Source organism: Anolis carolinensis, unplaced genomic scaffold, assembly GCF_035594765.1.
Source record: "Anolis carolinensis isolate JA03-04 unplaced genomic scaffold, rAnoCar3.1.pri scaffold_8, whole genome shotgun sequence".
Lineage (NCBI taxonomy): Eukaryota > Metazoa > Chordata > Lepidosauria > Squamata > Dactyloidae > Anolis > Anolis carolinensis.
Window position 1 is genome coordinate 18,401,181 of NW_026943819.1, and position 27,510 is coordinate 18,428,690.

General features: G+C 40.8%; 1 protein-coding gene across 4 annotated transcripts in view; it reads right to left on the reverse strand.

The window, feature by feature from the left end:
* kirrel3 (kirre like nephrin family adhesion molecule 3) overlaps positions 1-27,510 on the reverse strand; it is a 960,216-nt gene that overhangs the window by 401,799 nt on the left and 530,907 nt on the right. For 3 of the 4 annotated variants that reach the window (XM_062960866.1, XM_062960867.1, XM_062960869.1), the window contains one exon: positions 5,870-5,947. The exons of the other annotated variant lie outside the window; for it this stretch is intronic. In XM_062960866.1, the coding sequence (XP_062816936.1) occupies positions 5,870-5,947 (78 nt within the window). The remainder of the gene's footprint in view (positions 1-5,869; positions 5,948-27,510) is intronic. 4 annotated transcript variants of the gene reach the window in all.

Genomic DNA, 27,510 nt, shown 5'->3' on the forward strand with positions numbered 1-27,510 from the left:
TGCTTTACAGCAGGGATATCAAGGAGAGAATGCAATCTGGTCCATCTCTTACTAAAATTGCTTGACTTGCAAGCAGATGAACATATTTGCTGCTTATGGGAAAGGGATGTCTCAGTCAGTGTAGACACATAGCTTTTGTATTAAACTGTGGGCTGACTATCATATGTCATACTCCTTCCTTTTACCATTCATATAATTTAAAATACAAATTATGTTCTTATTTACTAGTATAAAAAAATCTTTGGCTCTTCAAATGTTTTGGACCTACCGTAATTCCCATAGTGTTTGATCACTGCTTGTCCTGTATGGAGCTGATGGAGGTAAAAAACATTTAAAGCAGTGGCTCTCAACCAGTGGGTCCCCAGGTATTTTGGCCTACAACTCCCAGAAATCTCAGCCAGTTTACCAGCTGTTAGGATTTCTGGGAGTTAAAGGCCAAAACTTCTGGGGACCCACAGGTTGAGAACCACTGATCTAAAGGGACAAATGTTTCCCACTCTGACCTCTACAAGCAGGCTGAAAGCCAAGTATTCACTCCCAAAGTTGGGAAGAGCAAGCGAGGAGATCATTTGGTAGGACTTTGTATATCCTTTTTCCAAGGATGGGAAAAACCTTGCAGATAGATTCAACACCCACACCAATTTTGCATAACATATGTGACTCACCTAGCTGGAAACACTTCCCACATTCTTTCTCCCACCCTGGACCATCCACAGATATATAAACCTTCCTTTCTTAGTTTTCTCCATACCTCACAACCTCTGAGGATGCCTGCCATAGATGTGGGCGAAATGTCAGGAGAGAATACCTCTGGAACATGGCCATACAGCCCGGAAACACAACCCTGTGATTCCGGCCATGAAAGCCTTCGACAACAAACTTCCCACATTACTAGGATTTCAGGAAGGTGGCAAAAGCACACAATGTATAGATTACAGGCAGAGTCGGCCCTAGGTAATTTTCAAGTGTAGGCGAACAGAATTTTGCCCCCCCCCCCCCCAAAACCAATCACTGAAAAATAAAAGCGTCAGTGGCACGTTCCTAGCGATTATGTATCTGTTTTTGAATGTTAACAAACAGTCTGCAATGTCTGAAGGAGTGGGTTATTAGCAGAATGAAGACAGATGGTAGAGGATTAAGTCTAACGCTTCTTTATTCCAAGCTATCATTATCCAGCAGCTCTCCGTTTTCTTCTTCTCAGGCTACAACTGTCACCAGTTTAATTCCCTCCTTGTATCTCACCGCCCTGAGCTACCTAGTGATCCAGACACAAAGAAGCGCCCTTAATTTGGACAATAGACTGTTCAGAAAGTAACGCTCTGCTCAAGTGATGCCACGCCATTCTCTGTCTCCACTCATCAAGTGGAAACAATCCAAAGGTTTTCAAATGCTCAAAAGTAAGTAAGTATAAGTGCTAGAAGCTACACTGAGCACATCTCTTACACTACGCATTATGTGGCATGTCAGCAATAAGGACGGGTTTACGCGCTATAGAGGTAAATTAATGGCTAAGAACATTCAGGAGAGATATCATGCGGGTGGGTAAAAGTGGCAGAATCTTGTCCTTAGCTTGTTTTTGCTTCGGCAGCAATTTCATGCACTGTTGGACATGTCTACCTCTTTACATATTTGAGATGTTCCAGGAAAGTGCAGCAGTAAGGCAGCAGTAGGTAACCTCTGTGTCACAGGCAAAAATCCCACTGAAGTTCCTCGCATTGCAGAATGAATACACACATAAGCATTCGGACTTGCTGAGAGCAAATACTTGGACCAATTTTAATTCAACAATGCAATTTCCACAGAACAAAAAGAAGTGCTGGGCTCTTGACTTAAATGACCTGCATGTTCTGTTCAGCTGCCCCAAATGTCTCTCTCATTCCTTCCTCTTACCCAAACTTCTAGGAGTGGTTAACGGAAATCCCCATTAGACAATCCTGCATTTTAGGAACCTTGTCAACAGCGAGATGAAATGGCATTTTTTAAACAGATGCTGATCAGAACAAAAGAGAGTGCTCTCATCTTGTATTTTAAGGCAATAGCATACATTTGTGGCCTGCTCCATAAACAAAGACTAAACTCTTTGGAGCAAGCGCAGAATTTAAATTTCACTGAAATCTTATTATATTATTCCCTTTCATGCCAGCATTTTGAATGCCGAAAGTAGCTTTATGTGAAGTCTGAATAACACTGGGGAAAAACACATTGTGCTAATGGAAAGTCTCCCTCGGGGAGAGCACAATTGATATGACTCATAAACATGACAGGCTCATAAACAAAATGGCTGCCAGTTTTCTGGAGAAACTGCATCTATGCAAACTGAGACTGAATGCCACAGCATATCTAAAACAAGGGTAGGTTAATGCTATTTCCTTGGAGATATGCCCCAGAACTGGCTAGGAATGGCTGGACCTAAGCAATTGCTCCTCATAAAGTTTTGCTTCCAAGTTTTGACTCAGGAAAGTCAATTCTTCATTAAGGATCTCATCACATTGCGGCACCAAACACGGGTGACAGTAAGGGGATTCAGTGGGCAGTGTGGTAAATCCATGGGGCAGTGGGGGAAACTGTCATTCCATGCTCATTGCTTTCCCCATCACACGGGGGAAAGCGTTGTTGCCCGGCTTTCCCACACATTGACACACACTGACCCCATTCTAAGTAATGAGAACACAGGAAACCTCCCATGTGTTCTGGGCTCCATCCTAGGGCACTTCTTGACAGACTAGAGAGATGGGCCGAAACTAACAAAATGAAGTTCAACAGGGACAAATGCAAGATACTTCACTTCGGCAGAAAAAAATGCAAATCAGAATACAGAATGGGGGATGATGCCTGGCTAGACAGCAGTGTGTACGAAAAAGACCTTGGAGTCCTCGTGGACAACAAGTTAAACATGAGCCAGCAATGTGATGCAACAGCTAAAAAAGCCAATGGGATTCTGGCTTGCATCAATAGGGGAATAGCGTCTAGATCCAGGGAAGTCATGCTCCCCCTCTATTCTGCCTTGGTCAGACCACACCTGGAATACTGTGTCCAATTTTGGGCATCGCAGTTGAAGGGAGATGTTGACAAGCTGGAAAGCGTCCAGAGGAGGGCAACTAAAATGATTAAGGGTCTGGAGAACAAGCCCTATGAGGAGCAACTTAAAGAACTGGGCATTTTTAGCCTGCAGAAGAGAAGGCTGAGAGGAGACATGATAGCCATGTACAAATATGTGAGGGGAAGTCATAGGGAGGAGGGAGGGAGCTTGTTTTCTGCTGCCCTGCAGACTAGGACGCGGAACAATGGCTTCAAACTACAGGAGATTCCACCTGAATATCAGGAAGAACTTCCTCACTGTGAGGGCTGTTCAGCAGTGGAACTCTCTCCCCCGGACTGTGGTGGAGGCTCCTTCTTTGGAGGCTTTTAAGCAGAGGCTGGATGGCCATCTGTCGGGGGTGCTTTGAATGCGATTTCCTGCTTCTTAGCGGGGGTTTGGACTGGATGGCCCATGAGGTCTCTTCCAACTCTACTATTCTATGATTCTATGATTCTATGATTCTATGATTCCAGGATGGAGCCCCACCAGAAGAAGCCTTGTGTTACGTCAAGAGCTCTTGTGGGGTCTATCCTGCTCTGCCCTGGAAGAGTCCTAGGACGGGACAAGAAGACAATGTGATGAGGTCCTAAATGTTTCTTGCCAAGATCTGGAATGCTGTCCCACTTGAGCATGCTTATTTCAACTCTAAATGAAAAACATCTTCCTTGCACTTGGAGATTTAAACACACATATTTGTTTCCTTTGTCTTGACTGGACAGAAGCCCTTTTTATCCCCAAACAACTATTTCATTGCTGCTGATTCTTGCATGAAATCTGGAACCACATCAGTGGAAAATAATAATGAAGAAGAACACATTAACTGGCTGCAGCAGTTTGTTTTTGCCTGCCGGGAGGAATAGGATTCTGTCTCCTCCTCTTTCTTATTCCTGCTGAATTGAACTAAGTGCACATATCTTTGGTCCTTTGAGCTCATTTTGTAGCAATTAGAGCAAGCCAGGGACAAAGACGGGAAGTAGAAGGAAGAGAGGAAATGGGGACATTTTAAAAGTACAGTAGAGTCTCATTTATCCAACATAAACGGGCCAGCAGAACGTTGGTTAAGCGAATATGTTGGATAATAAGGAGGGATTAAGGAAAAGCCTATTAAATATCAAATTAGGTTATGATTTTACAAATTATGCACCAAAACATCATGTTATACAACAAATTTGACAGAAAAAGTAGTTCAATACGCAGTAATGCTATGTAGTAATTACTGTATTTACGAATTTAGCACCAAAATATCATGATGTATTGAAAACATTGACTACAAAAATGCATTGGATGATCCAGAACGTTGGATAAGCGAGTGTTGGATAAGTGAGACTCTACTGTAGTTGAAAAGTGTGACAGGAAAGGATTATTTAGGTTGTCCCACACCAAATTAGGATATGGCTTTATAAACCACTTGCAGAATTATAGTACTACTTTCCACTTTAACCCCTCATTACAACCTTCTATGCAATCCTGGGGTTTGGGAGGGGCATTTGATACCCTTTATTGCCTCAACAAACTACGAATCCAAAGATTCCTTAGGATGGGACCATAGCAGTCAAAGTTCTTCACAGTATTGTAATACTAATCAATTCAGAATGGCCTACATTAGTCTGAGTAAAGTAAGGAAGTAGAGACAGATGATAAACCTCTCTAGTTAATAGCTAGCAGTTAGGGAACTAATATCTGATAATTTCCTGTGCTGACACTAATCACTGTAAATATGGCAGTCCTGGAGGCACCTTTGGTGGATATGATTCTTTAAAAACGTCAGGTGTCAAAACTGCAAGCTGTTGGGATTCTAACTGCTTTCTATTGCAAATGCTTTTAATAGTTTAATGATTTCTGTTCACAATTATACACAGCTATTGCAACAGTTAATCAATGGTTGCTTATAGAATGCTTGGCAAGTTGGTGGAATTAACTCTAATGTGTGTTCATATTTTCTAGGAAGGAGTTCATGCAGCCCCGTGGAGCTATTGACATCCCTGACAGGCATTTTTGCTTGAAAGCTATGATGCAATCTTGGTTGCCATTCATTTCCAAAGTTAAACCCAAGCATAGATTTTTGTATGCTTAAAACTTCTTCTGCTTTGGAAAAGACTTTTTGTAAATATTATCTGTAAAGTTCAGGAACAGGACCAAGCCCCAGACAAGAAATATAACACAAAGACTTTTATCCTCAAAGCAAATATATGATTTAAAATATATGTAGCAATGTCAGTGTGCAGTGCTAGCCCAATATTCTTTGGGCAAGTAAATCCATCCTTCTTCTGCAAGATATCTTCAGTGCCTCCCTCTTGTAGTGACTATGGCTGCTTCTACACAGTGAATTAATCTGAGGCAGAACATAGATTTAACAAATCCAATTCACTTCGGAGTGCCTACACAGCCATCCTCTGAGCAGGCTGGAGGGTGCAGTAGAGCCCACAAAAATCTACTGATTGCAGATCCTGCGAAAACCAGGTTTATTTTTACCCTACCTCCTTGGAGAGACTGCTTCACAGCACATGACATCTCTTTTAAGTCATACATGGAGAGAAACACCTTTTACAGAGTAATGACTGAGTACATATGGTCAGGGCTCCTGGCTGTGGCTACACAAAAAAGTGTCTTCAAGGTTTGCCTGGCATGCTTTGATGATGAAAATAACATGTTTTGGATGTCTAGACGTCAGAATACATCAGTTTTTTCTTTGTGAGGATGAGGAATGGGGGGAAAGGGAAATTTGTATAAGGTATAACCAGTCCAGAGGACTGCTGATGCCCTATACATTAATAAATTATACACACTAACCTTCAGTCATTCGTCGATATTTCTCCTTGTACATGAACCCAAACACCAGACAGCATCCTCTCCTCGGGAAACCAAGTTCTGCAAAATACGAAACAAAGCCTATGTCAATTGGCAAAACTGCTCAATACTGAAGAGGCATTTGCATATATGGCTTGGGGAGTTCTATGCAGTCACAATATCCCAGGGCTAATTTGGAATGTCAAACTATGAATTGGCCCTGGAATGGTCCTTACCACCAGCCTCTGAGCTGCTGCCTAAGCAAGGATCTATGACCACCCAGCAGCACTGAACAGGAGAGTGATGGCCTTTCTTACTGTCTCCCTCCTATTCTCATTCTAACGGCTCGCATTGGGTGCAAAATGGCTGGTGGCCATTGCTTGTTGCCCAGATTGATGTGTGAAGTGAAAGAGGAGTGATAGAATTGCCCCCCTTTTTCCCTCTCCTTTTGCTGATCACACTCCTGGTGACAAGTGATTTCCACCAACCAGCCACTATGATGAGAACAATATGGGGATGTTAAGTGTCATCTCATGTCCCCAGGCTCTTCATTCATGGGGAATACAGGATGGCCATATAAACAGCTGTATCTGATTCCAGATAAGAACAACCCAACCACTTACATAGGCCCAGAGTTTGGATTTCCTCCCAAGTTTTGGGTGAAGCAAGCATTTACAAATGTGCCAGACTGGGTTAATTTATTTATGTTCCAGAAACCAATTCTCAGAAATGGAAACCCTGTTGTTTAGTTGAAAATAAGCAGTATTAAAGAGCACTACAATACCCTCAACTGGGTGTGGAAATTGTTCCGTATGACCATTCACTATGATAAGGTAGAACGGTCCTTGAAGTCATAATTAATAACTTTTCCAAGTCTTCAACCTACAAATGCTCTGTATCTGAAGGAATTCTACAACAGCACATTGGCTATATCCTCCTCCTCATCCAAAACATACAAAATGGTTCAGGTTAGCTTAGCTTTGTTATTGGCTTTATTTACCTATCTCAATACACAGCAGAAACCCCAGGTTTTAACAGCATGTTTTTATATGTCTATAGTAGAAATGGACAATTATTATAATTGTAGAAAATGTTAGTTTGCAATCAAACCCCTTGAACTGGAAATATTGATAAACCTCAGACTGCGACTTACATTGGATATCACCCCTGAAATTAGTAAAGAAAAGGTATTTTTGCAAGATATATCTGTGGTGAAACAGATACACATACTGTTGTGATGGAGTCTTCGAGTAGACATACTACTAGTTGTGTTAGAAGAGGCAGGAAAACTACTCGTGAGCAAGACTCCGATGAGTAGCAACAAAGGAAGAGAATCCGGGAAATACTTATGGAACCCACTGATGATGATGATGCCTTTGAGGGTTTTGAAGGGGATTACGGGGCTGGGAGTCAGGAGGATGGGTTGTCAGGCTCTGGGAGTGTAGGTCCAGTGAGTTTCCAGCTGTTTTGGTTTAGTTTGTTTTAATCCGGATTATTTCCCAGGATAATCCGGATTACATCCTGAGTTTGGGTTTTTTGAGTTCTTTTTGGACATTGTTACTTCACACTGAAGAGAAAGTGTTTTGAGCCCTTTTTTTGGTTGCTTCTTAGGCTCTTTTGTGTTGTTTTTGCAATAAACTGAGTTATTTATATTGGCTGGCGTCTGACTCGTAACACATACTTCTTGAGTTTATTTGCTGGCTTTTACTTTTGTGTTTTTTGATGGAATGACTTTAAGCATGGGGAAGATCAATTGAAATTCAGGCACAATCTTTGTTCTTGAGCTCTCGTGCTAAGCCTGTTTCCTTGCTGCTCCACTCTCTGGTGTCTTCAAGTGTGGATTTTGACTGTGATGAATCCTCAGTTATAGGAACTGATGGTTGTGCTAATCTTAACACTGATTCACCTGTCCCTTCCACCTGAAATGAGTATGGATTTTAAAAAACCCTCCAAAGCAAATCCTGGTTTTATCAGTGCCCAACCAATTTGCACTCCCCAAAGGAAAGTTCTTTCTAAGTATTTGCTTAGAATGCTATATTTATACTGAGTGAGATGCCCAGTAAATCTCTGATTTTCAATACATGCAAGTAATGAGAGCCCTATAATCTCCTTCACTTAGCAGACGGTGTGATAAAATAGAACATGGGACCTTGAAGGGGAAGTAAATCTGTCTTCAGGCTCCGTGCCCTTTCAAAGCAAAACATCTGGCCCATGAAGTGGCTGAACGCCAAGGCCTGGGGAAGTACATGCCTTTGATCTCTGGCTTTCTTATAGGAGGTGCTGGCTATCAGTAAACAGGCAAAGAAACGGATCTAAGCATGGATTTTCCAAAGAGAGAGAAGCCCATCTGAGTGTGTTCACGCACCTGCACCATATGTGTGCATGTGTCTGTATCTCGCAGTGCAGAAAAACACCTTGCAGAGTCTTCAAACAAACCTTCTTATGCCATAGTGGAAAGAATTAAGGCACCATGTCCCTTAACGCTGCCTGCCTGTGGCCCAGACCTGAAGGACCGGGGCTTTCTCATTCTATACAGCCACGCGGATCAAAGTCCTTTTGAAGTTTGTTTAGTGTGCCTGTGGTCCTTTTTGTACTTAATGCTTCATTTGGAAAAAAGAGACTTACTCGGTATCAGGGCAAGGAAGAAATTATGCATAATTCAGACCCCAAACAACCTTTCCACTATTGATCCTGGGTAAGCAGAAGCTGGTTAAGTTAGTGGTCAAAAAAAGACAATCTCTATATACTCAAAGAAGATATTCTTCTTTCAAGCCCTGAGGGCGGACAGAGAGGAAATAAAGAGCTGTCACCAAGATATGATTAATGGGAAAATTATTCTCTTTTGTCCAAGTAAGGCTTCTCCAGTGGATTCCAGGACATAAAACTGGTGGCCAGTCTCAGCTAAAATGGACTGCTGTGGTTGAAGTTTCTTTTATCACGCTCCTGACCTATCCTGGCATGAAACCATTATGAATCAGTGTGGAAAATGCTGATCAAACCAATTATAGACAGTTGTTGCTTAGAAGGGGTCTATTTTGCATAAATCACATTTTCTTTCAAACTGCAAGGTCATGCAATGCAATACTGCCTTCCAAATTCCTCAGATCTTACACAAAAGCAGAAAAGTTTGTTGTCCCTAGCAACTTTAGATTTTGCAGATTTCATATGGGGGAATAAGTGGACAGATGAGGAACCCAATATGATTTAGTGGCTAGAACAGTGGTTCCCAACCTTTGATCTGTGGACCACCAGTGGTCCACAAGAAGTAAAATATGGTCCATGGCCTCACTGTTGAAATGAGAGCAACTGATCTCGCGAGATCCTCTTATAGTGCTGAGACTTAAAATATGGTTTTTTGTGGGGGAATAGATGGCAAATACTGGATTGCAGATGTTCTGTATCAGAAACTAAAGCTGATGTGGGCCGGGCTGTGGCGCAGGCTGTTGAGCAACCAGCTGCAGCCAGCTGCAACAAATCACTCTGACCAAGAGGTCATGAGTTCGAGGCCAGCTCGGAGCCCCGCGTTTGTCTTGTCTTTGTTCTATGTTAAAAGGCATTGAATGTTTGCCTTATATGTGTAATGTGATCCGACCTGAGTCCCCTTCGGGGTGAGAAGGGCGGAATATAAATACTGTAAATAAATAAAAACTAAATAAATAAATGTGGTCTATCCAATGCAATGTTCTGAATCAGCACCTCAAATAACCGAACTGAATCTAAAGTTGACCAAAAACTAATTCATAACCTTTTTGATACTAATCTTGGAGAGTGGTCCCTGGTCAAAATAGTCTCTGGTCAGAGTGGTTCCTGGCCAAAAAAAAGGTTGGGAACCACTGGGCTAGAGTGTTGAAACAGAAAGGGAGAAAGCTGACTTCACAACTTCACTCAGACATCATGTTTCAGTAGATCACCTTGGATATCTCAACTGGATGCTTATTGGCTATAGTGGGGGACAAAACTCTTTACTACAGGAAGAAACAACATTTGTAAATATTTAATCAGTGAGAAAAAGGGGGTTCCCAAGTACTGGAAATTCCCAACGAAGAGGACCTAGATGAGAGTTTCAACTTATTCTGCATCATAATATTTATTTTATTTATTTATTTATTTACAGCATTTATATTCTGTCCTTCTCACCCCGAAGGGGACTTGGGGCGGATCACATTACACATACAGGCAAACATTCAATGCCTTTTAACATAGAACAAAGACAAGACAAACATAGGCTCCGAGCGGGCCTCGAACTCATGACCTCCTGGTCAGAATGATTCATTGCAGCTGGTTACAGCTGGCTTGCTCTCCAGCCTGCGCCACAGCCCGAGCCAAGAAATAAATGCTACACACACACCCTCTTTCTTGAGGTTTTGTGTATGTGTGCAAAATAAGTCCTCGTCTTCAAACATTCCTCTGTAAAAGAGGCTACAAAATGTATAGAGCTACATTTCCACATTGAATGCTAAAGCAAGGATACCAGAAGTCATACTGTTGTCCTTGTCATTCTACCCAAGCGTTAAGATCCTCTAAGGAAGGTCCACAGTAATTCCATACAAACCTGAGACCCCTTTAGAGTCCACAAGCAGCAGGGCCCTTAATGCATTGACTCTCATCCTAAAGAACCCTTTCCAACTGAGGTAAGGTTATACAAACACTTCCATTCCTTTGTTTCTAATCTCTGTTAGAGACCATATTTCCAAACAAACCCTGTCAAATGAATGCCAGCCACTGTGGTAGCAATGCATATGATATTATTGTAATGTCTGACATATGCTTGCATTAATCCATTTAATGCCACACCAAAACCTTCTATATGTAGTGGTTTATATATTCACTAAATTAGCACGCAAACCTGAAAAACCTTTTGGGTAACCACTGAGAGCAAGGTATGTTGAACTGCAGCTTGGGAGCATATGACAAAAACAACGTGCTCAGAGTTTGAGTGTTTTGGAAACCTATCAAAATGGCATGGCAAGAGTGACATTTATACAAAGCTGTATTATGGCTTTAATAAATGTTTTTTCTGGCATTCTTTTCAAAAGCCAACCAGGCAGAGGACCACCAAGATAGGAGCCGTATCTTTAACTAATATGCATATGGTAGAGGTAAAAAAGCTGCTATTTATGTTTTATAGATATGAGAGCAATGATGCCATTGATCCTTATCAAGCCTCTAATGAACTGGCAAGGTATCAAAATGTAATTAAAAAGCTCACAATTAGCTTAACTTTATCAACCTTGCTAAAGAGTGACTTCACTGGCAGATCAAAACAAATCAGTCTCCCTCTTCACCTTACTGCTAATTGTGAAATATACTGTGTAATTACCCCTCTCTTTTGCACAAACAAAAGTCATGTTTGATGTTGCTGACTGTTATTGTTGAGAAGTATATATATCAAGAGGACTCAGATCCAGAATGAGGGACTAAGATGTGGGCTCGGGCTGTGGCGCAGGCTGGAGAGCAGCTGCAATGAATCACTGCAATGAATCACTCTGACCAGGAGGTCATGAGTTCGAGGCCCGCTCGGAGCCTATGTTTGTCTGTCTTTGTTCTATGTTAAAAAGGCATTGAATGTTTGCCTATATGTGTAATGTGATCCGCCCTGAGTCCCCTTCGGGGTGAGAAGGGCGGAATATAAATGCAGTAAATAAATAAATAAATATATAAATAAAATTTTAAAAAGATATTGAAAAAAGGAAACCCTTGCTTGGAACCCCTTTTAACCAATCTAAAACTGATGGGTAATCAGGATATACTGTGTTTCCCTGAAAATAAGACAGCGTCTTATATTAATTTTCGTTCCCAAAGATGCGCTAGGTCTTATTTTCAAGGGATGTCTTTTTTTTCATGAAGATTTCACATTTATTGTTGAACAAAAAAAAATGAACATTTCTATATACTGTACAATAGTTGTCATCACAAACCAGCATAACCAGACAAACTGAACCCTATCAAGAATTTATTGTTACTACCATTTCCATGTACATTTACCAATCCTGCATGCTCTGGTGTTCTGTTCAGCGGACATGCTTCCAAACAAAACCTTTGCTAGGTCTTACTTTCAGGGGAGGCCTTATATTTAGCAATTCAGCAAAACTTCTACTAGGTCTTATTTTAAGGGGATGTCTTATTTTGGGGAAAACAGGGTACGCTGCCAAATTCAGCCCTGTCTGATAATGTCATAGGAGACTAGGTGGGTGGGAGCATTAAATATATCTATAGTTATAATTCTATGATAAGTTAGAATAATAACTTGTAGTACCAGTCGTCACCTGGCAAATTTTAAGTGCTGCTGCACAGAACTTGGCAACATAATAGGTTGTAACACTGTTGGTATCTGAGAGTAACAAGGTGGTATAAAATTATCCTGAGCACCCTGGGTATTTCTATAGCAAACCAAACAAAATGCCAGTCACATCTATTCTCTCCTTTCCCTTTCTGAGACTGAGATCTTCCATACCCAAAACACATGCCCAACCTCCAAGCGGGAGCCTCCGGTGGCCTAGGGGATAAAAGCCTTGTGACTTGAAGGTTGGGTTGCTGACTTGAAGGCTGCCAGGTTCGAATCCCACCCGGGGAGAGCTCCCTCTATCAGCTCCAGCTCCATGCGGGGACATGAGAGAAGCCTCCCACAAGGATGGTAAAACATCAAAACATCCGGGCGTCCCGTGGGCAACGTCCTTGCAGATGGCCAATTCTCTCACTCCAGAAGCAACTCCGGTTGCTCCTGACACGAAAACAAACAAACAAACAAACCAAAAAAAAACCCTCCAAGTGATGGCACAGAAAAAAAAGTTCCTTTTTTTGCTGAGACTTGGTTATATTTCCCTTTCTTGAGAATTTTACTGCTTGCTTTGAAAGCCCTTATTACTTAAGGCAAAGCATGGAGGGCTCAAGGTTCCAATGAGCACCATACAAAAATGCAATGGTGAAGAAGTAGTAAAGGTTTATTAACATGATCATAATTTGTACTACTATGCAGCTGTATCCTATCCTGAATGGTAATAAATGTTTAACAGCTCAATAATAACTGTTTAATAAATTTCTGAGTGCCTTCTTTCCTAATTGCAAGTTTATTAAAGAACAATAAACTTTATAATCTCTGTAAAGACATAATTGCAATTCCAACACTTATTTAATATTGAGTTAATTATATTACAACTAAGTTATTTTTTCCATACATATTAAACATCAATTAGTTGTTTTAAACTATTGATTTGTATTTAATTAACTATGCTATTATATACCAATTAGCTTCTTATAAGAAACGCTAAAACAGCTGGTCCCTCAAATTAAATTTAAACCAGCACACTCACCCCCCATGTATTGAAAATAAATGGCACATTTATATTGTCATGGATTCTTTCCAGTGATAAATAATATTCAGAAAATGTTGTAATAATGGTTGATTGTACATTCATTCCCATGAGAAAGTTACTTAGGAATAGAAAGTTATTTATTTGTGGGTGATATTTTCTATCACAGTGAGGTCTGAGAACAAGGAAAAGATGGGCAACAATAAATCTTGCCATAACTTCACTGGGCTTCCTTTAGGTCAGTGGTTCTCAACCTGTGGGTCCCCAGATGTTTTGGCCTTCAATTCCCAGAAATCCTAACAGCTGGTTAACTGACTGGGATTTCTGGAAGTTATAGGCCAAAACACCTGGGGACCCACAGGTTGAGAACCACTGCTTTAGTTGTTGTTGCGTCCACCATTATAGATGTCTTCTCAGACAGTGTCCTCAGTCAAATCTCCTTGACTTCAAATGATATCCTTCCAAGGTGCCATACAGGATTCTTCCCTGACAATAGCAAACATTGCTAGATTGCTTCAGTCAAAATAAACTGCATAACTGATAAGCAGATTTCATCTATTTCCCTTCCATCCATTTACTGTATCCTATATATTGTTAGCAAAGTCATCCTCCGAGTGCCAATCTTTACATAGCAAAAATGATCCTGTTCATTACATAAGGGGAGTAACTGAATCAACTGCTGGGGAAATCTAAATGTTTGCAAAAGTATTGTACACAAACTCTTTAGGGAGGAAATAGTTGAGCAGGCAAACACATATATTCACACACGCAAACACGCACATCCCAAAATAGCCCAGTGAAGAGTGAACATACTCCATAGCTGCTGAATACTGTGTTGGGGTAAAGATGAACAGAAATCCAAGGGAATTGGAACAGAAGAAGTTATCCTGGAAGAAAGTACAATTGTCTGGCAGAATCTTGAAAGTCTTGGTTCAGATGCAAATGGGTGAACAGGCTCATTGATTAAAAACTAGCTTGTGGAGAAGTCATAGTTATTGTGTTTAATTTTGACTGTTGGGGTATGTATTTGTGTTTAGTTAACAGTGGCTGAAACAGAGGCCATCTTGTTTCAATCCACAGTAGTGCGGTTACCAAGGAGACGAAGCTGGCTAGATCATCAAAGGGAGAAGTGGGCGGAGCCAAGAAAAGGAAAAAAGGGCAGTTTTAAAAAAGAGAAGCCGAGAGTAAGAGTGTGTGTGTGCGTGGCTGGAGGCTTTTCAGTCAAGAAGGGCTGAGGAGACAGGTCTGGCCAAAAATCTTTAGTCAAGGCAGACTAAAGGGAGCCTAGTTAAGATCTCTAGTTGAGAAAAGACTAGTGATCAGGGATTTGGTCGGTAGTAGATCAAATTAATTTTATTGTAGTTGGGACATTGTTCACTAAGGAGCTCAGCTGAGGTTAGAGTTCGCTACAATTTATATCATCAGTAGGAGAGTGAGAGTGGATTTACACCACTACTGTTGTGGTGGTTATAAGAGTTATTAAACCACTTGTTTATCTAAAGTTCCATAAGTAAATCAATCAACCTGCAACCATAAGCTTTGTACGCAATAAACTTGTTGTTCTTTGTTAACAACTGACTCATTTCATCTCATCTGCGTCTGTGGAGCCAAATTTCATCGGTGATAATTCAAAAGCCTCGCGTTGGTGGCAGTTACCTTAATAAATCACCTAATTGGGGAAGAGTAATAGTCACATTTACCTCAGAAAGGGAACCACAACTCCCTAACTACAGAGACAGAGGCTGGGATCTTGAAATAAAGATCACCCCCTGTAATCCTTCCCCTCATATAAAGGTGATATAAATATAATCTAGAGGGATTAAAAGACTCAAAAATCCCCTCAGCAGGAAGGAAACAGCAATCACAAATTGGCTATCATAACATCACATCACCATCACAATCATCATTCAATCAATTCCTCCATCACACCATCCATATCACAATTTGGTGGCAGCGGTGGGATCAAAAGGATTTCTCCCTGTCACATCATTATATATCTCAAGCTCAATGCAACTTTAAGTATGGTTGCATGGAAGCTCCTCGGATGCACCCATGCTTACCTTTGCATTCATCTCACTACTCAATTTCCCCCCAATAAAATTTTGATATAGTGCTAAATTAGAACCATAGAAGCATTCAAATCATATCAATTTTATTTTGGGGTTAGACTCTGTCATTGGTGTGCAGATCTGTTTTAGAGGAATGGAGAAGAAAATAAACAATTGAAATCAATGCACAGTGCATCATAAAAAAATCAGCTTTCTTTGCTGTCCTTGGTCCATCTAGCCTAGCATCCTGTTCCCATAGCGAAAATAGTCTCAGATAACTATAAAAAGCCTACTTTCTGGAGGAGAATATAGCAGCTAGTCTTGAGACTATGACCATTGGTCACTGATACTCTTTGTACTCTGACTCAAGAAGCAAGAGAAGGAAATCCAGAATTCCAACATGTATGAAAAATCTGGAAGCATTTTGGCAATGTCTCTACTCTCCACAGTCCTCTTCAAACAACTTGGTGACTTTTCTCCATCATGTTGCACTGACGTTCGCATGTTTCCTTCAACCTCCAAACCAATACACCAACTTTTACGTGTTACCCAGGCCTTCTCTCATTGTATAGCAGACAATATTCCTTGGTTTCATTGTAAGACATTTGTAGCAGCCAAGTACATTCAAAGGGACTGTGTAGGATCAGTATATTACTTTTGATTGTTAGATGTGGAAACTCTTGCTTTTGTAGCACAGTTTGCAACCATTCCTTTTGTTATTCTGGAATGTGCTGGCTATGACAATTGGCTTCATCAGGTTATATTATGAGAGCGATTGCAGAGATGCTGAAAGCAGGATGATGATGAACATGTCTACAAAGAGCATTCAGAAGCTCAACTTTTGAATTCCAGTCTGAATTGGTAAAAGCTTTATTACATTCAGTTTCTTCCACTCCCCCTTGTCTGTGAGATTCTTCACTTCCCCTCCTGTTGTCGAATGGCTGTTAAACAGCTGCTGCTGTTTCCCATCTTGGGGGAACTCACTCCTTCACCCATTATCATTTTGTGTATTACTTTGCAAAGCCGGTAATGCTGTTTTAGGCCCTTCGAGATAAAAATGTGTCCTATAAATGTGAGTTATTATTATTAAAATCTGTGCCAGGTTAATTTGTAAAAATATGTTTGAAAAACAAAAAAGGAAAAAAAGACCTGCCTGATAAGCAAACGAGCATATTACTGCTTGAAATATGAATGAGGTGGGGAGGAAATAGGTTTTAAACACTTTAGTTGTGGCGTATTTTACTCCGTAGTGTGCTGCCGAACGGTTGCCTTTATAAACCTATTCATTTTGCTATGTACTTGCAAACCCCGTCATCCATTTATTGCACAAATAAAATCTTAAAAGCACAGAATTAGTTGAGTGTGTCCCTGTGGGACTACAATTGGGTTTTAAAGGATCCATCATTGGTGCTAAGCAGATGGAACAGAGATTGTTCCCAGCTCATCCTGCTCCATATCCTAAAATGGAAGGAATAAATGTTTTCCATGCTTCCATCAAGCCATATGCACTAGACACTGAAATTTCAAAGGCAGAAAAGAAACAGAATGAGTTGGGAGGGAGAAAAAAAACTAAGCAGGCAAGTTAAGTTTGGTTTCTTATTATGACAGATGTACACCCTATTCTGAAACATTATCAGTTCATCTTCTAGGTTCACAAGAACCTGACTGAGAAAGAGAAGCCATATTTAAAACAATGCAGCAATGTTTCACTGTAGTGAAATCCACCCAAGATGGACCATAGATGGAAATTGAAAGCTTCCATCACTGATCAGTTTTGTACCTGAAACTAGGGAACAATGCTTCGCTCTAACCAAGGTTAGTGAAGAAACCATTGTTTGTGATTGGCTCATTTTCATTAATTTGGTTTGCAACAAGCCACAGTTTCCAACTTTGACTGTAACATGGAACTGTTGTTTGCTCAAAACATGGAAATGTTGATCTTCTCTTTCATCTTCAGGGGTCCAGCCAGACAGTGAGATCTCCATGCCCTTCGTCAATCCACACCAACAACAAGAGCCTGTTCTCATTTTCATTTTCCTGTTATTACTAAAATCATCAAAGATGCTGAAAATATTCAGTCTCCATCTGCTATTTGAGATATGCAGCCTAAATCCACAGTAGATTTGTAAATATATTGATTCAGTTTAAGTTATGACCTTGAGAATTCCAGTGGATTCAGTGGATTTAATTTTGCTGAGTCTAGCAATTGGATTTGAACCTAGAAGCCCACTTAGTCTTTAATAGTCTCACACTACAATAAATAAATACATATTAAATATAAATACATGAATAATAAAATCTTGCAAATCTACTGGACTGGGATGGGGAAGGAGATCACTGCACTGCAAATAAGAATTCTGCCTTCCCAAATGAAATGCTCCTTCAGTCTGCAAATTTCTAGCATTGCAGTAACTTAAAACTTCAACTTATCACTTGGAAAGATAGTTTTCGTATCTAAAGAAAAAAGGAAGAGAATGTGATGTGAACACAGTGGACAGAAGAGTTCTAGATATGAATTATTTTCAACACCACAGACTCTCCACTGCTACAAATTTGGAGCTGAAAGAAAAATTCATGGGCAGGACAGATTATGGGGATGGGCAATGTTCTCATTTTGCCCTCCCACTCCTAGCTATGTCCCTGTTTGTATACCTCTTGTTTCCTAGTGATCTTTTTTTATCTTTTTAGCGTCACTCACCACTTAACGTCATCATGGTTCAATTGAACCAGGTTGGCAGCTAAGGCACTGAGTGTGAATACATGCAAACCAGGGACGACCATTCTAATGCTTAACTTACAAGGAGGCTTCTAATATGTCCTGCTGTCTTCAGAAGAAATATCTGCTGAGCCATCCCCAAGGAAGAAAGCAGAGAGCATATGTCTGGATAGGAGCAGCCATGGAAACTGTAGCAGGTCCCCTCAGTGGATGCTATTTGTCCCAGGTCATTGGGTTTGATTCCTTATCAAAGGACGCTGCTATCAAGGCAGTCTGTCTCAGCAGAAGGAGGTAAGATGACCACAGGCCTCCCTCTGCTTCACCGCAGGAGTGGGTCACATCTGCCTCATTCACAGTTGAGTGGTGGCATTTCGCCAGCCAATATGGACTGTGTCTACCCTCCAAACCTTTTCAACTCTACCAAGGCAGAAATAATATGGACAGAGCAGCCTCTGTAGACAGGATGCATGCTAGCTTCTTGCTCTGTCCATCTGCTACAATTCTCTCTCCAGTACATCTTAACCCCCTGCCAGCTTTATTTTTTGCATGCCCAGTCTCTCCGATGCCTCTGAGCTGTCTGCTTGGCAGCTCAGTCCCGAACTCGAGTTGCATTGGGAGTCGCCTGACAAAGCTTCGAACATCGTGGATATCTCCCTAGCTACTTCCTTCCTGCAGTACAGCACAAGGTCTGGCATGAAAGATTCCACGACTCAGCTAAATAATGTCAGCCGTGGTCCCAAAATGGACCATATCTACCGGGAAAGCATATGTGGCCACACACACACATAGTCACTATAACAAAGCAGCTTTTCTATCACCCCAGGGGTCTCAAACAAAGGGAGGGAACCCAGTTCCTTGCAAGCACCCACTATCTCTTGCCATTATCTCTTGAATAAGGGGTGGTGGTTAATAACTAAGGGTAGGGGCCGGGCTGTGGTGCAGTCTGGTGAGCTGCTGCTGCAATAAATCACTCTGACCATGAGGTCATGAGTTCGAGGTGAGCACCCGTCAATTAAAAATAAAATATAGCCCCTGCTCGTTGCTGATCTAGCAACCCGAAATATAGTTGCATCTATCAAGTAGGAAATAAAGTACCACTTATAAAAAGTGGGGAGGCAAGTTTAACTAATTTACAACGTTGGAATGAGGAAGTGCCATCAGAGTGGATGATGAAGCAGCTGCTCCCCCCTGTGGCCAGAATCGAACATCCCCTCAGGAGAAGGTTAAATTGCCTCTGCATCTGTCTGTCTGTCTGTCTCTGTCTCAGTTCGATGTGTTTATGAGCATTGAATGTTTGCCCTGTATGTGTATAATGTGATCCGCCCTGAGTCCCCTTTGGGGTGAGAAGGGCGGAATATAAATACTGTAAATAAATAAATAAATAAATAGGACAAGTAGATTTGTGAAATCTAACATTCAGTCCATGTGGACTTCTCTTTTCTGTATAGAAATAAGTGTGTGTGTGTGTGTGTGTGTGTGTGTGTGTACATACACACAGATACACATCCCTTAGGCACCATGCACCTATGGGCCGAAGCATATTTATCTACCTGTTATAAAAGTGCATACTTTTTTCTTGTTCGTCTTTCAAACGTGCACATTTCACATGCAATTTTGGTTTGGTTTCATCTTTGTATGTGGTATGTATGTTCACACACACATGCATGCATTCAAGTTGCATGTTTTCATAGGCAAGGAATGCTCAGAGGTGAGTTTGCCAGTTCCTTCCTCTGAAATAGAGCCTATAGCACTTGCTATTCACTAGCAGTTTCCCATCCAAATATTAACTAGAGCTGACCCTATCAGTCAGGATATGGTGTCTTTGTTGGGTAAATGGACTGACTTCCAATTGTAAAATTGCGTCAGGTGTCTGTTCATTCCCAGGAGGTACAGATTCTGGAAATTCATTGCCGTAAACCAAGGGTTCCCAAACTAAGGCCCGGGGGCCGGATGCAGCCCTCCGAGGTCATTTACCTGGCCCCCGCCCTCAGTTTTATAATATAATATATTGTATATACATATAATATTGAGAATAATATTATAATGTAATACAATATAACACTAATAATAATACCATATAATAATATTAATTATATATTCTATATTACATATAATATTACTAATAATATTATAGTATAGTGGTATAGTTCAATAAAGTAATATATAATGCTAATATTGTGCTATGCTAATAATATAATATATTGTATGTACATATAATTTGTAAGCCACTCTGAGTCCCCTTTGGGGTGAGAAGGGTGTGATACAAATGTAGTAAATAAATGCAGTAAATAAATAATAAATAAATTTTAGACTTAGGCTCACCCAAAGTCTGAAATGACTTGAAGGCACACAACAACAACAACAACAACCCTAATTAACTTGACTATCTCATTGGCCAACAGCAGAAGGACACTTCCCATTGAAATCCTGATAAATGTATGTTGGCTAACATTATTTTTATTTTTAAATGTTGTATTGTTCTTTCATTGTTCTTGTTCTTGTTGTCTTTGCACTACAAATAAGACATGTGCAGTGTGCATCGGAATTTGTTTGTATTTTTTTTCAAATGATAATCTGGCCCCTCACCAGTCTGAAGGATTGTGGACCGGCCCGTGGCTTAAAAAGTTTGAGGACCCCTGCCGTAAACAAAACAAGGAGCAAATTCCACAATTACTTGCTATGATCCCAGTTGTCACAATGCAGCCAATGTTCTAGTTTGTTCTCTCCCCCCCCCCCCCCCACACACACACTTTCTGCCCTATAAATGAAAAGATTTCCTTTTATGCTACACAACCTATTTGCATACATTTTGTTTTATAATTTGAAGATGCCATGGCATTCTGAGACGGGAAACCCCACAGACCATCTATTACTGAGAAATCGTGCTTCAGCTTTGCAAAGGCCATTACCACTCGGTATCTTATAATTAAATTGTTTTTGCTGGTTACCTCACAGCATGCCTGCATTTTTTTTACTCATCTAAGGACTGTGTGTGTGTGTGTGTTTTAAAAAAAGTTTCATTATATTTGCCCTATCATTTCTTTTTGCATCTAAAAGCATCTTGACAATTTCAACAAAGCTTTGCTTTTGTCTTCCTTCCAAATTATTTTGGTGATGGTGGTGGGATTCAACAAGATGCCTGTCAAAGGGCAACCTCTTTCTCAGTACTGCTGGCCATTTTATTGTCCTCTTTATATCCATGAACGCTCACGATAAAATAAAAACCAGCCAGGCTTAAAGGTGCTTTTACATTTCCACTTTGTAGTCATGTTTATGCTGCAACAGACTAACAGAGCTACATCTTTGAAAACTTGCACTGATACATTTCTCTGAAAGGATTCCGGCCTTTCTTTCTTATCTTCTAGGAAGATAGGTGATGGATTCCCTTTCATGCAAGAAAGATAGCAAACACAAGTCCACCTGACCTGAAAATTTGAGTGGGATGAAAGGTTCATGAAGGAAGGAATTTTGACTTCAGTGTACTTTTTTCCTCCAGAAGCATGACTTTGATGGGATGGAGAACCTGCAGGCATTTATATTTATTTATTTGTGGTTTTTATATACCGCCCTTCTCAACAACGAAGGCGACTCAAGGCAGTACACAGCGTTAGCAACAATTCAATGCCCTCGATAAAAAACAGTATAAAACATCAAAGTTGACCCCCCCTAATAAAACATTAAACATTATTCAACACATCACATAAAATCTATATATATAAAAGAGTGATGGCATCAGGGCAGCGGACAAAACAACAAAACTATAGGCCCCCCAACCTCGAACTTTGACAACACAACCCATCATCCACGGCTCTAGGTTGATACAAGAAAAAGAAAAGAAAAATAAAGTCCTAATTAGAGGGAGAGGAATAATTGTTTGTATCCAATTGCTGCTAGTTACAAAGCTAAGTTGGTCTCCTAGCAACCCATTCAGCCCAGGGGACAGGCACAAGAGTTTGGAGAGACCCCTAAGGGCCATCCAGCCCAGCAGAACACAATCCAAGCATTCACAACACATGGACAATGTATAAATACTATACAATACTACACAGGGACATAGACCCCCCTCTACCCTCACCACTTTCACAGTACACAAACAACCAAATGCATACTAAACATAAGGACAACCATACAACAGACATTCAATACCACCACTACCTCAACAAGTTCTCACCAACACCACCAGACAACGCCACAGCAACGCGTGGCCGGGCATAGCTAGTAACATCATATATCACACATTGTCCGTAAACAGTCCTGGGTCATTGCACTCTCAACTTTCACGTTAACTTTAAATATTCCTATGATGGGCCAAATGCTTGGTTCCACAGCCAGGTCTTTAGCTGTCTCTTAAAGGTCAGGAGGGAGGGGGCTGATCTGATCTCACTTGGGAGGGAGTTCCATAGCTGTGGGGCCACCACCGAGAAGGCCCTGTCCCTTATCCCCACCAGCCAAACCTCTGAGGCCAGTAGGACCAATAGAAGGACCTCCCTGGAAGATCTTAATCTACAAACTGGTTCATAGAAGGAGATACATTTGGAGAGGTAAGTTGGACAGGAGCCGTCTAAGGCTTTATAGGCTTTATAGGCTAAAGCTAGCACTTTAAGTCATGCTCAGTAGCTAATAGGCAGCCATTTATATGGTGCCATTCTGCCAAAGCATTCAATAACGCTTACAGTTTGGTTGATTTTAGGTGGAAAGTCAAGCTCTCTGCATAAATATTTTTCTCGTTCCTACAAGCTTCTCAATATCTGGCAAGTTGCACAGTCCTCCCGGCTGTTTTGATAACTGATGTTTTAGGTCACCACACTGCAACTTTCCAGTTGTGATGTGCAAACTACAATGAGAACAGGGAAAGCTCAAAACTGGCACTGGAGCTGTGCTTTGAGCTCACCAGGATTCTTACGTGGCTTCTTCTGCTTCTTCTTCCTCTTCTTCTTCCTCTTCTTCTTTTAAAAAAAAGAACAGCTGTTTTTTGTCACATCATATATCTCTATCACCGCAGTTGAAGGGAGATGTTGACAAGCTGGAAAGCGTCCAGAGGAGGGCGACTAAAATGATCAAAGGTCTGGAGAACAAGCCCTATGAGGAGCGGCTTAAAGAACTGGGCATGTTTAGCCTGCAGAAGAGAAGGCTGAGAGGAGACATGATAGCCATGTACAAATACGTGAAGGGAAGTCATAGGGAGGAGGGAGCACGCTTGTTTTCTGCTGCCCTGCAGACTAGGACGCGGAACAATGGCTTCAAACTACAGGAAAGGAGATTCCACCTGAACATTAGGAAGAACTTCCCCACTGTGAGAGCTGCTCGGCAGTGGACTGTGGTGGAGGCTCCTTCTTTGGAGGCTTTTAAACAGAGGCTGGATGGCCATCTGTTGGGGGTGCTTTGAATGCGATTTCCTGCTTCTTGGCAGGGGGTTGAACTGGATGGCCCACAAGGTCTCTTCCAACTCTACTATTCTATGATTAAACCAAACTGTGCCGTCTATTGAGGGCACTTGGCTTGCCACTGCTGAGAGCCCATTTCCCTTGTGTCAGCCTTGATGTGAGAGATATGGGGAAATTGCTCCCTTGCCTTTCTTTGTGTCAATGTACTGTTTCCAAGTGTGTGCACGTACACACACGCATGCACATACTGACTCAATCCCATTAAAAGTAATGGACTGAGATTGTCCACCCCATTACTTCCAATGGCTTCATTTCCACCAGACAGCTGAAAGCTCCCTCCTTCTCCTGACAGCCAGGGCGGTGGTTCTTCTGGCCTTCTCTGCCTCATTAATACTCGCAAGTATTTTATGTCATCTTTCCCCCTTAAAACATTGCTGGAAAGATGATAGCTGGCTGTGCTGGATTTTGTTAATTGCACCAGGAAATACAAATACTTTTCATGCCCTAGACAAATATTCATTTGTATGGTAATTTTAATTCCCCCCGATTTGAAAATAAATTTTATGGTAAGATGAGCTTCCCAGAAATCTAGAAAGACTGTTAGGAATTTTTTTTAATTCACACACACTCTGGAGGGTTTGGTGTTGCCACACAAAGAAATGTGCAGCTTTTTTCCCTTGCAGGAAACAGGGATTATTATTATTATTTATTTATTTTTTTGCAGAGAAAACATGCTGTTGGTTTTACAAAAGGACTGGTCGGTTGGTTGGTCTTGCAATAAATCATAGCTGAAATACTGCAGTTGTAGCTATACCTTTGTTGTTATATTTCTTAACAGTACAGTAGAGTCTCACTTATCCAACATAAACGGGCCGGCAGAATGTTGGATAAGCGAATATGTTGGATAATAAGGAGGGATTAAGGAAAAGCCTATTAAACATCAAATTAGGTTATGATTTTACCAAATAAGCACTAAAACATCATGTTATACAACAAATTTGACAGAAAAAGTAGTTCAATACACAGTAATGTTATGTTGTAATTACTGTATTTACAAATTTAGCACCCAGATATCACAATGTATTGAAAACATTGACTACAAAAATGAGTTGGATAATCCAGAATGTTGGATAAGTGAATGTTGGATAAGTGAGATTCTACTGTACTTTCCAAACTGCATTTGAAGCCATGTTACAATCCTCCTTGAATCATGGCGGAAGAAAGGCAGTAGAGGCAGTCCTCAAGTTCCAAACATCAAAGTTACAAACGACTCATAGTTAAGAATAGGGCAGGGAATGAGACATCAGGAAGTGAGAGGAATCTTCCACTCGGAAGGGAAATTCACTCCTGAAAGAGTTATCATGGGGAAAAGGTGTCTCCACTGAAGCTTCATCACCAATACTTGTTTCCACAACAAGCCAAAATCTAATTATCTCAGGGACAGAAAGTGTGGTGAAATCTTCTGAACAAGGGCACAGACAGCAAAACAAACACCACAGGGATGTTAACCCTCCCTATGCTATCCAAGGCTAATAATAATAATAATAATAATAATAATAATAGTAATAACTTAAGAAGACCTGGCTATGGCTCACGAATGGGACACTGAAGAAGGAGACAGAAGGCCTGATCCTTGCAGCCCAGGAGCAAGACATCAGAACAAAGGCAATTCAGGCCAAGATCGAAAAATCAGCTGATGACCCAAAATGCAGACTGTGCAATGAAACCGACGAAACCATTGATCATATCCTCAGCTGCTGTAAGAAAATCTCACAGACAGACTACAAACAGAGGCACAACTATGTGGCCCAAATAATTCATTGGAACTTATGTCTCAAGTACCACCTCCCAGCAGTAAAGAACTGGTGGGATCACAAACCTGCAAAAGTATTGGAAAATGAGCACGCAATGATACTGTGGGACTTCCGAATCCAGACTGACAAAGTTCTGGAACACAACACACCAGACATCACAGTTGTGGAGAAGAAAAAGGTTTGGATCATTGATGTCGCCATCCCAGGTGACAGTCGCATTGACGAAAAACAACAGGAAAAACTCAGCCGCTATCAGGACCTCAAGATTGAACTTCAAAGACTCTGGCAGAAACCAGTGCAGGTGGTCCTAGTGGTGATCGGCACATTGGGTGCCGTGCCAAAAGATCTCAGCCGGCATTTGGAAACTGCCTGTATACTAAACAAACTTTTCCCACAATAAATCTTCTGAGCCAACATGCATTTCAAGGGGACAGTTAGAGACATAACCAGGTCTCTTCTTGCAGTTGGGCATCCTGTAACAGGCAAAACTATCTCAGCAAAAACCCCTGCATTGTAGAAATATGGAAATTGCCATGTTGGGGTGAGGATTGCACTGCTGGAAAATATAGATTGGCATGAGGAGGATCTTTGGGTATGTACGGGCAAATATTTTAAAGTAAAAGGCAAAGGTGCAAAGTAGACATCTGCAAAAGAAATCGGTATGGGTGAGAGTACTGGGAAACAAATATTTGTTTTGTACAACAGCAGGGAGAAAACTGCAGTGGTTATTCAGTTATGCATGCAAGGATGAAATAATCAATAATGTATGTCCCTAGACAGCATGGGACAAGAAATGTACCAGCTTTTTTGCACTGTAGAGTTCTACTTGGAGATCCAAGTCCTCTTTACATAGTATTTGCTTTCCTAATGTAGTTCATGTATAGCACTGAAAAGGGTGGAGAACATGTCCTCTTTCATATGTATTAGACTGCAATGTCTTGCTTAAAAGGTTTACAATTTTAGCTCTAAAATAAATGTTTCAGGGAGCAAAGTGCATTTTGCCTGGAGAAGGAAAGAGTTGAGTTACTATAAGTTTTCCAGGCTGTATGGTTATGTTTCAGAGGCATTCTCTCCTGATGTTTCACCCACACCTATGGCAGGCATCCTCAGAGGTTGTGAGGTCTGTTGGAAACTAGGCAATGGGGTTTATATATCTGTGGAATGAAGAACAACACTCAGAAAACAGAGGTTTTCCAGACAGCCAGCTAACACCTCCCAACAAAGGATCCCCCCAGGCAGGGAGCAGCCAGGCTTTAAGGCTGCAAGGCCATTGAATGCTAATCAAGATGGCTAACAGCAACATACACACTTGCCTCAAGCAGACAAGAGTTCTTTCTCCCACTCTGGACATTCCACAGGTATATAAACCCCACTTGCCTGGTTTCCAACAGACCTCACAACCTCTGAAGATGTGGACAAAACATTATTATTATTATTATTTAATACATTTATATCCCACCCTTCTCACCCGAAAGGGGACTCAGAGCGGCTTACAAATTAAATTTACATACAATATTAAATTATTAGCATAGCACAATATTGGCAATAAATTACTATATTGTACTATATCAATATATTGTAATATTATTATTAACATCAGGAGAGAATGCTACTGGAACATGGCCATACAGTCCAGAAAACTCACAGCAACCCAGTGATTCCAGCTATGAAAGCCTTCGACAACCCAAGGAAAGAGCTGATAGGTATTTGAGAAGATATGAAGGGTTAATAATAATAATAATAATAATAATAATAATAATAATAATAATAATAATAATACTAACTTTATTTAAACCCCTTACCTTTGGGGCTAAGGCTCCTCTTGACCAATACATATAATCAAACTGAATGAGATCCCCATTAATCATTATTAAGACACTCTTGGCAGTATGTGCTGTTTGATATTGAAATGGACTACTTTGGTGGTGGGAACCGAGAGGAGAGTCTACTTCTTTGGATCTTTTTCATTAAAGGTTGGATGGTCATTTATCAGGGATGCTTTAGTTGTTGGATTTCCTCATTGACCGTGGGCTGGACTAGTTTATTATTGCTACATTTCTGTAAGCTAAAGCATATGGCTAAACAATGATTTTGCAAAATACATATATAATACAAGCAGCCAAAATTGGTAAAAAATCAGGATTTGGTCTCTACTGTATAGAATGGCCTGAAGTTATTTTTTCCGCCTCCCCTACAGTATAATTGCTGACACAATCTGGGATTTAAGTATATAATTGACAAGCAAGGCAACTAACTACAGTGTGCAATTCTCCAGCCAGGAACTGTACTTATTTTTTAACAGCTATCAATCCAAAGAAGATATGTTTTAAAGTTGGTGTATTCATAAAACTCTCTCTCTATATTTTTTAAAA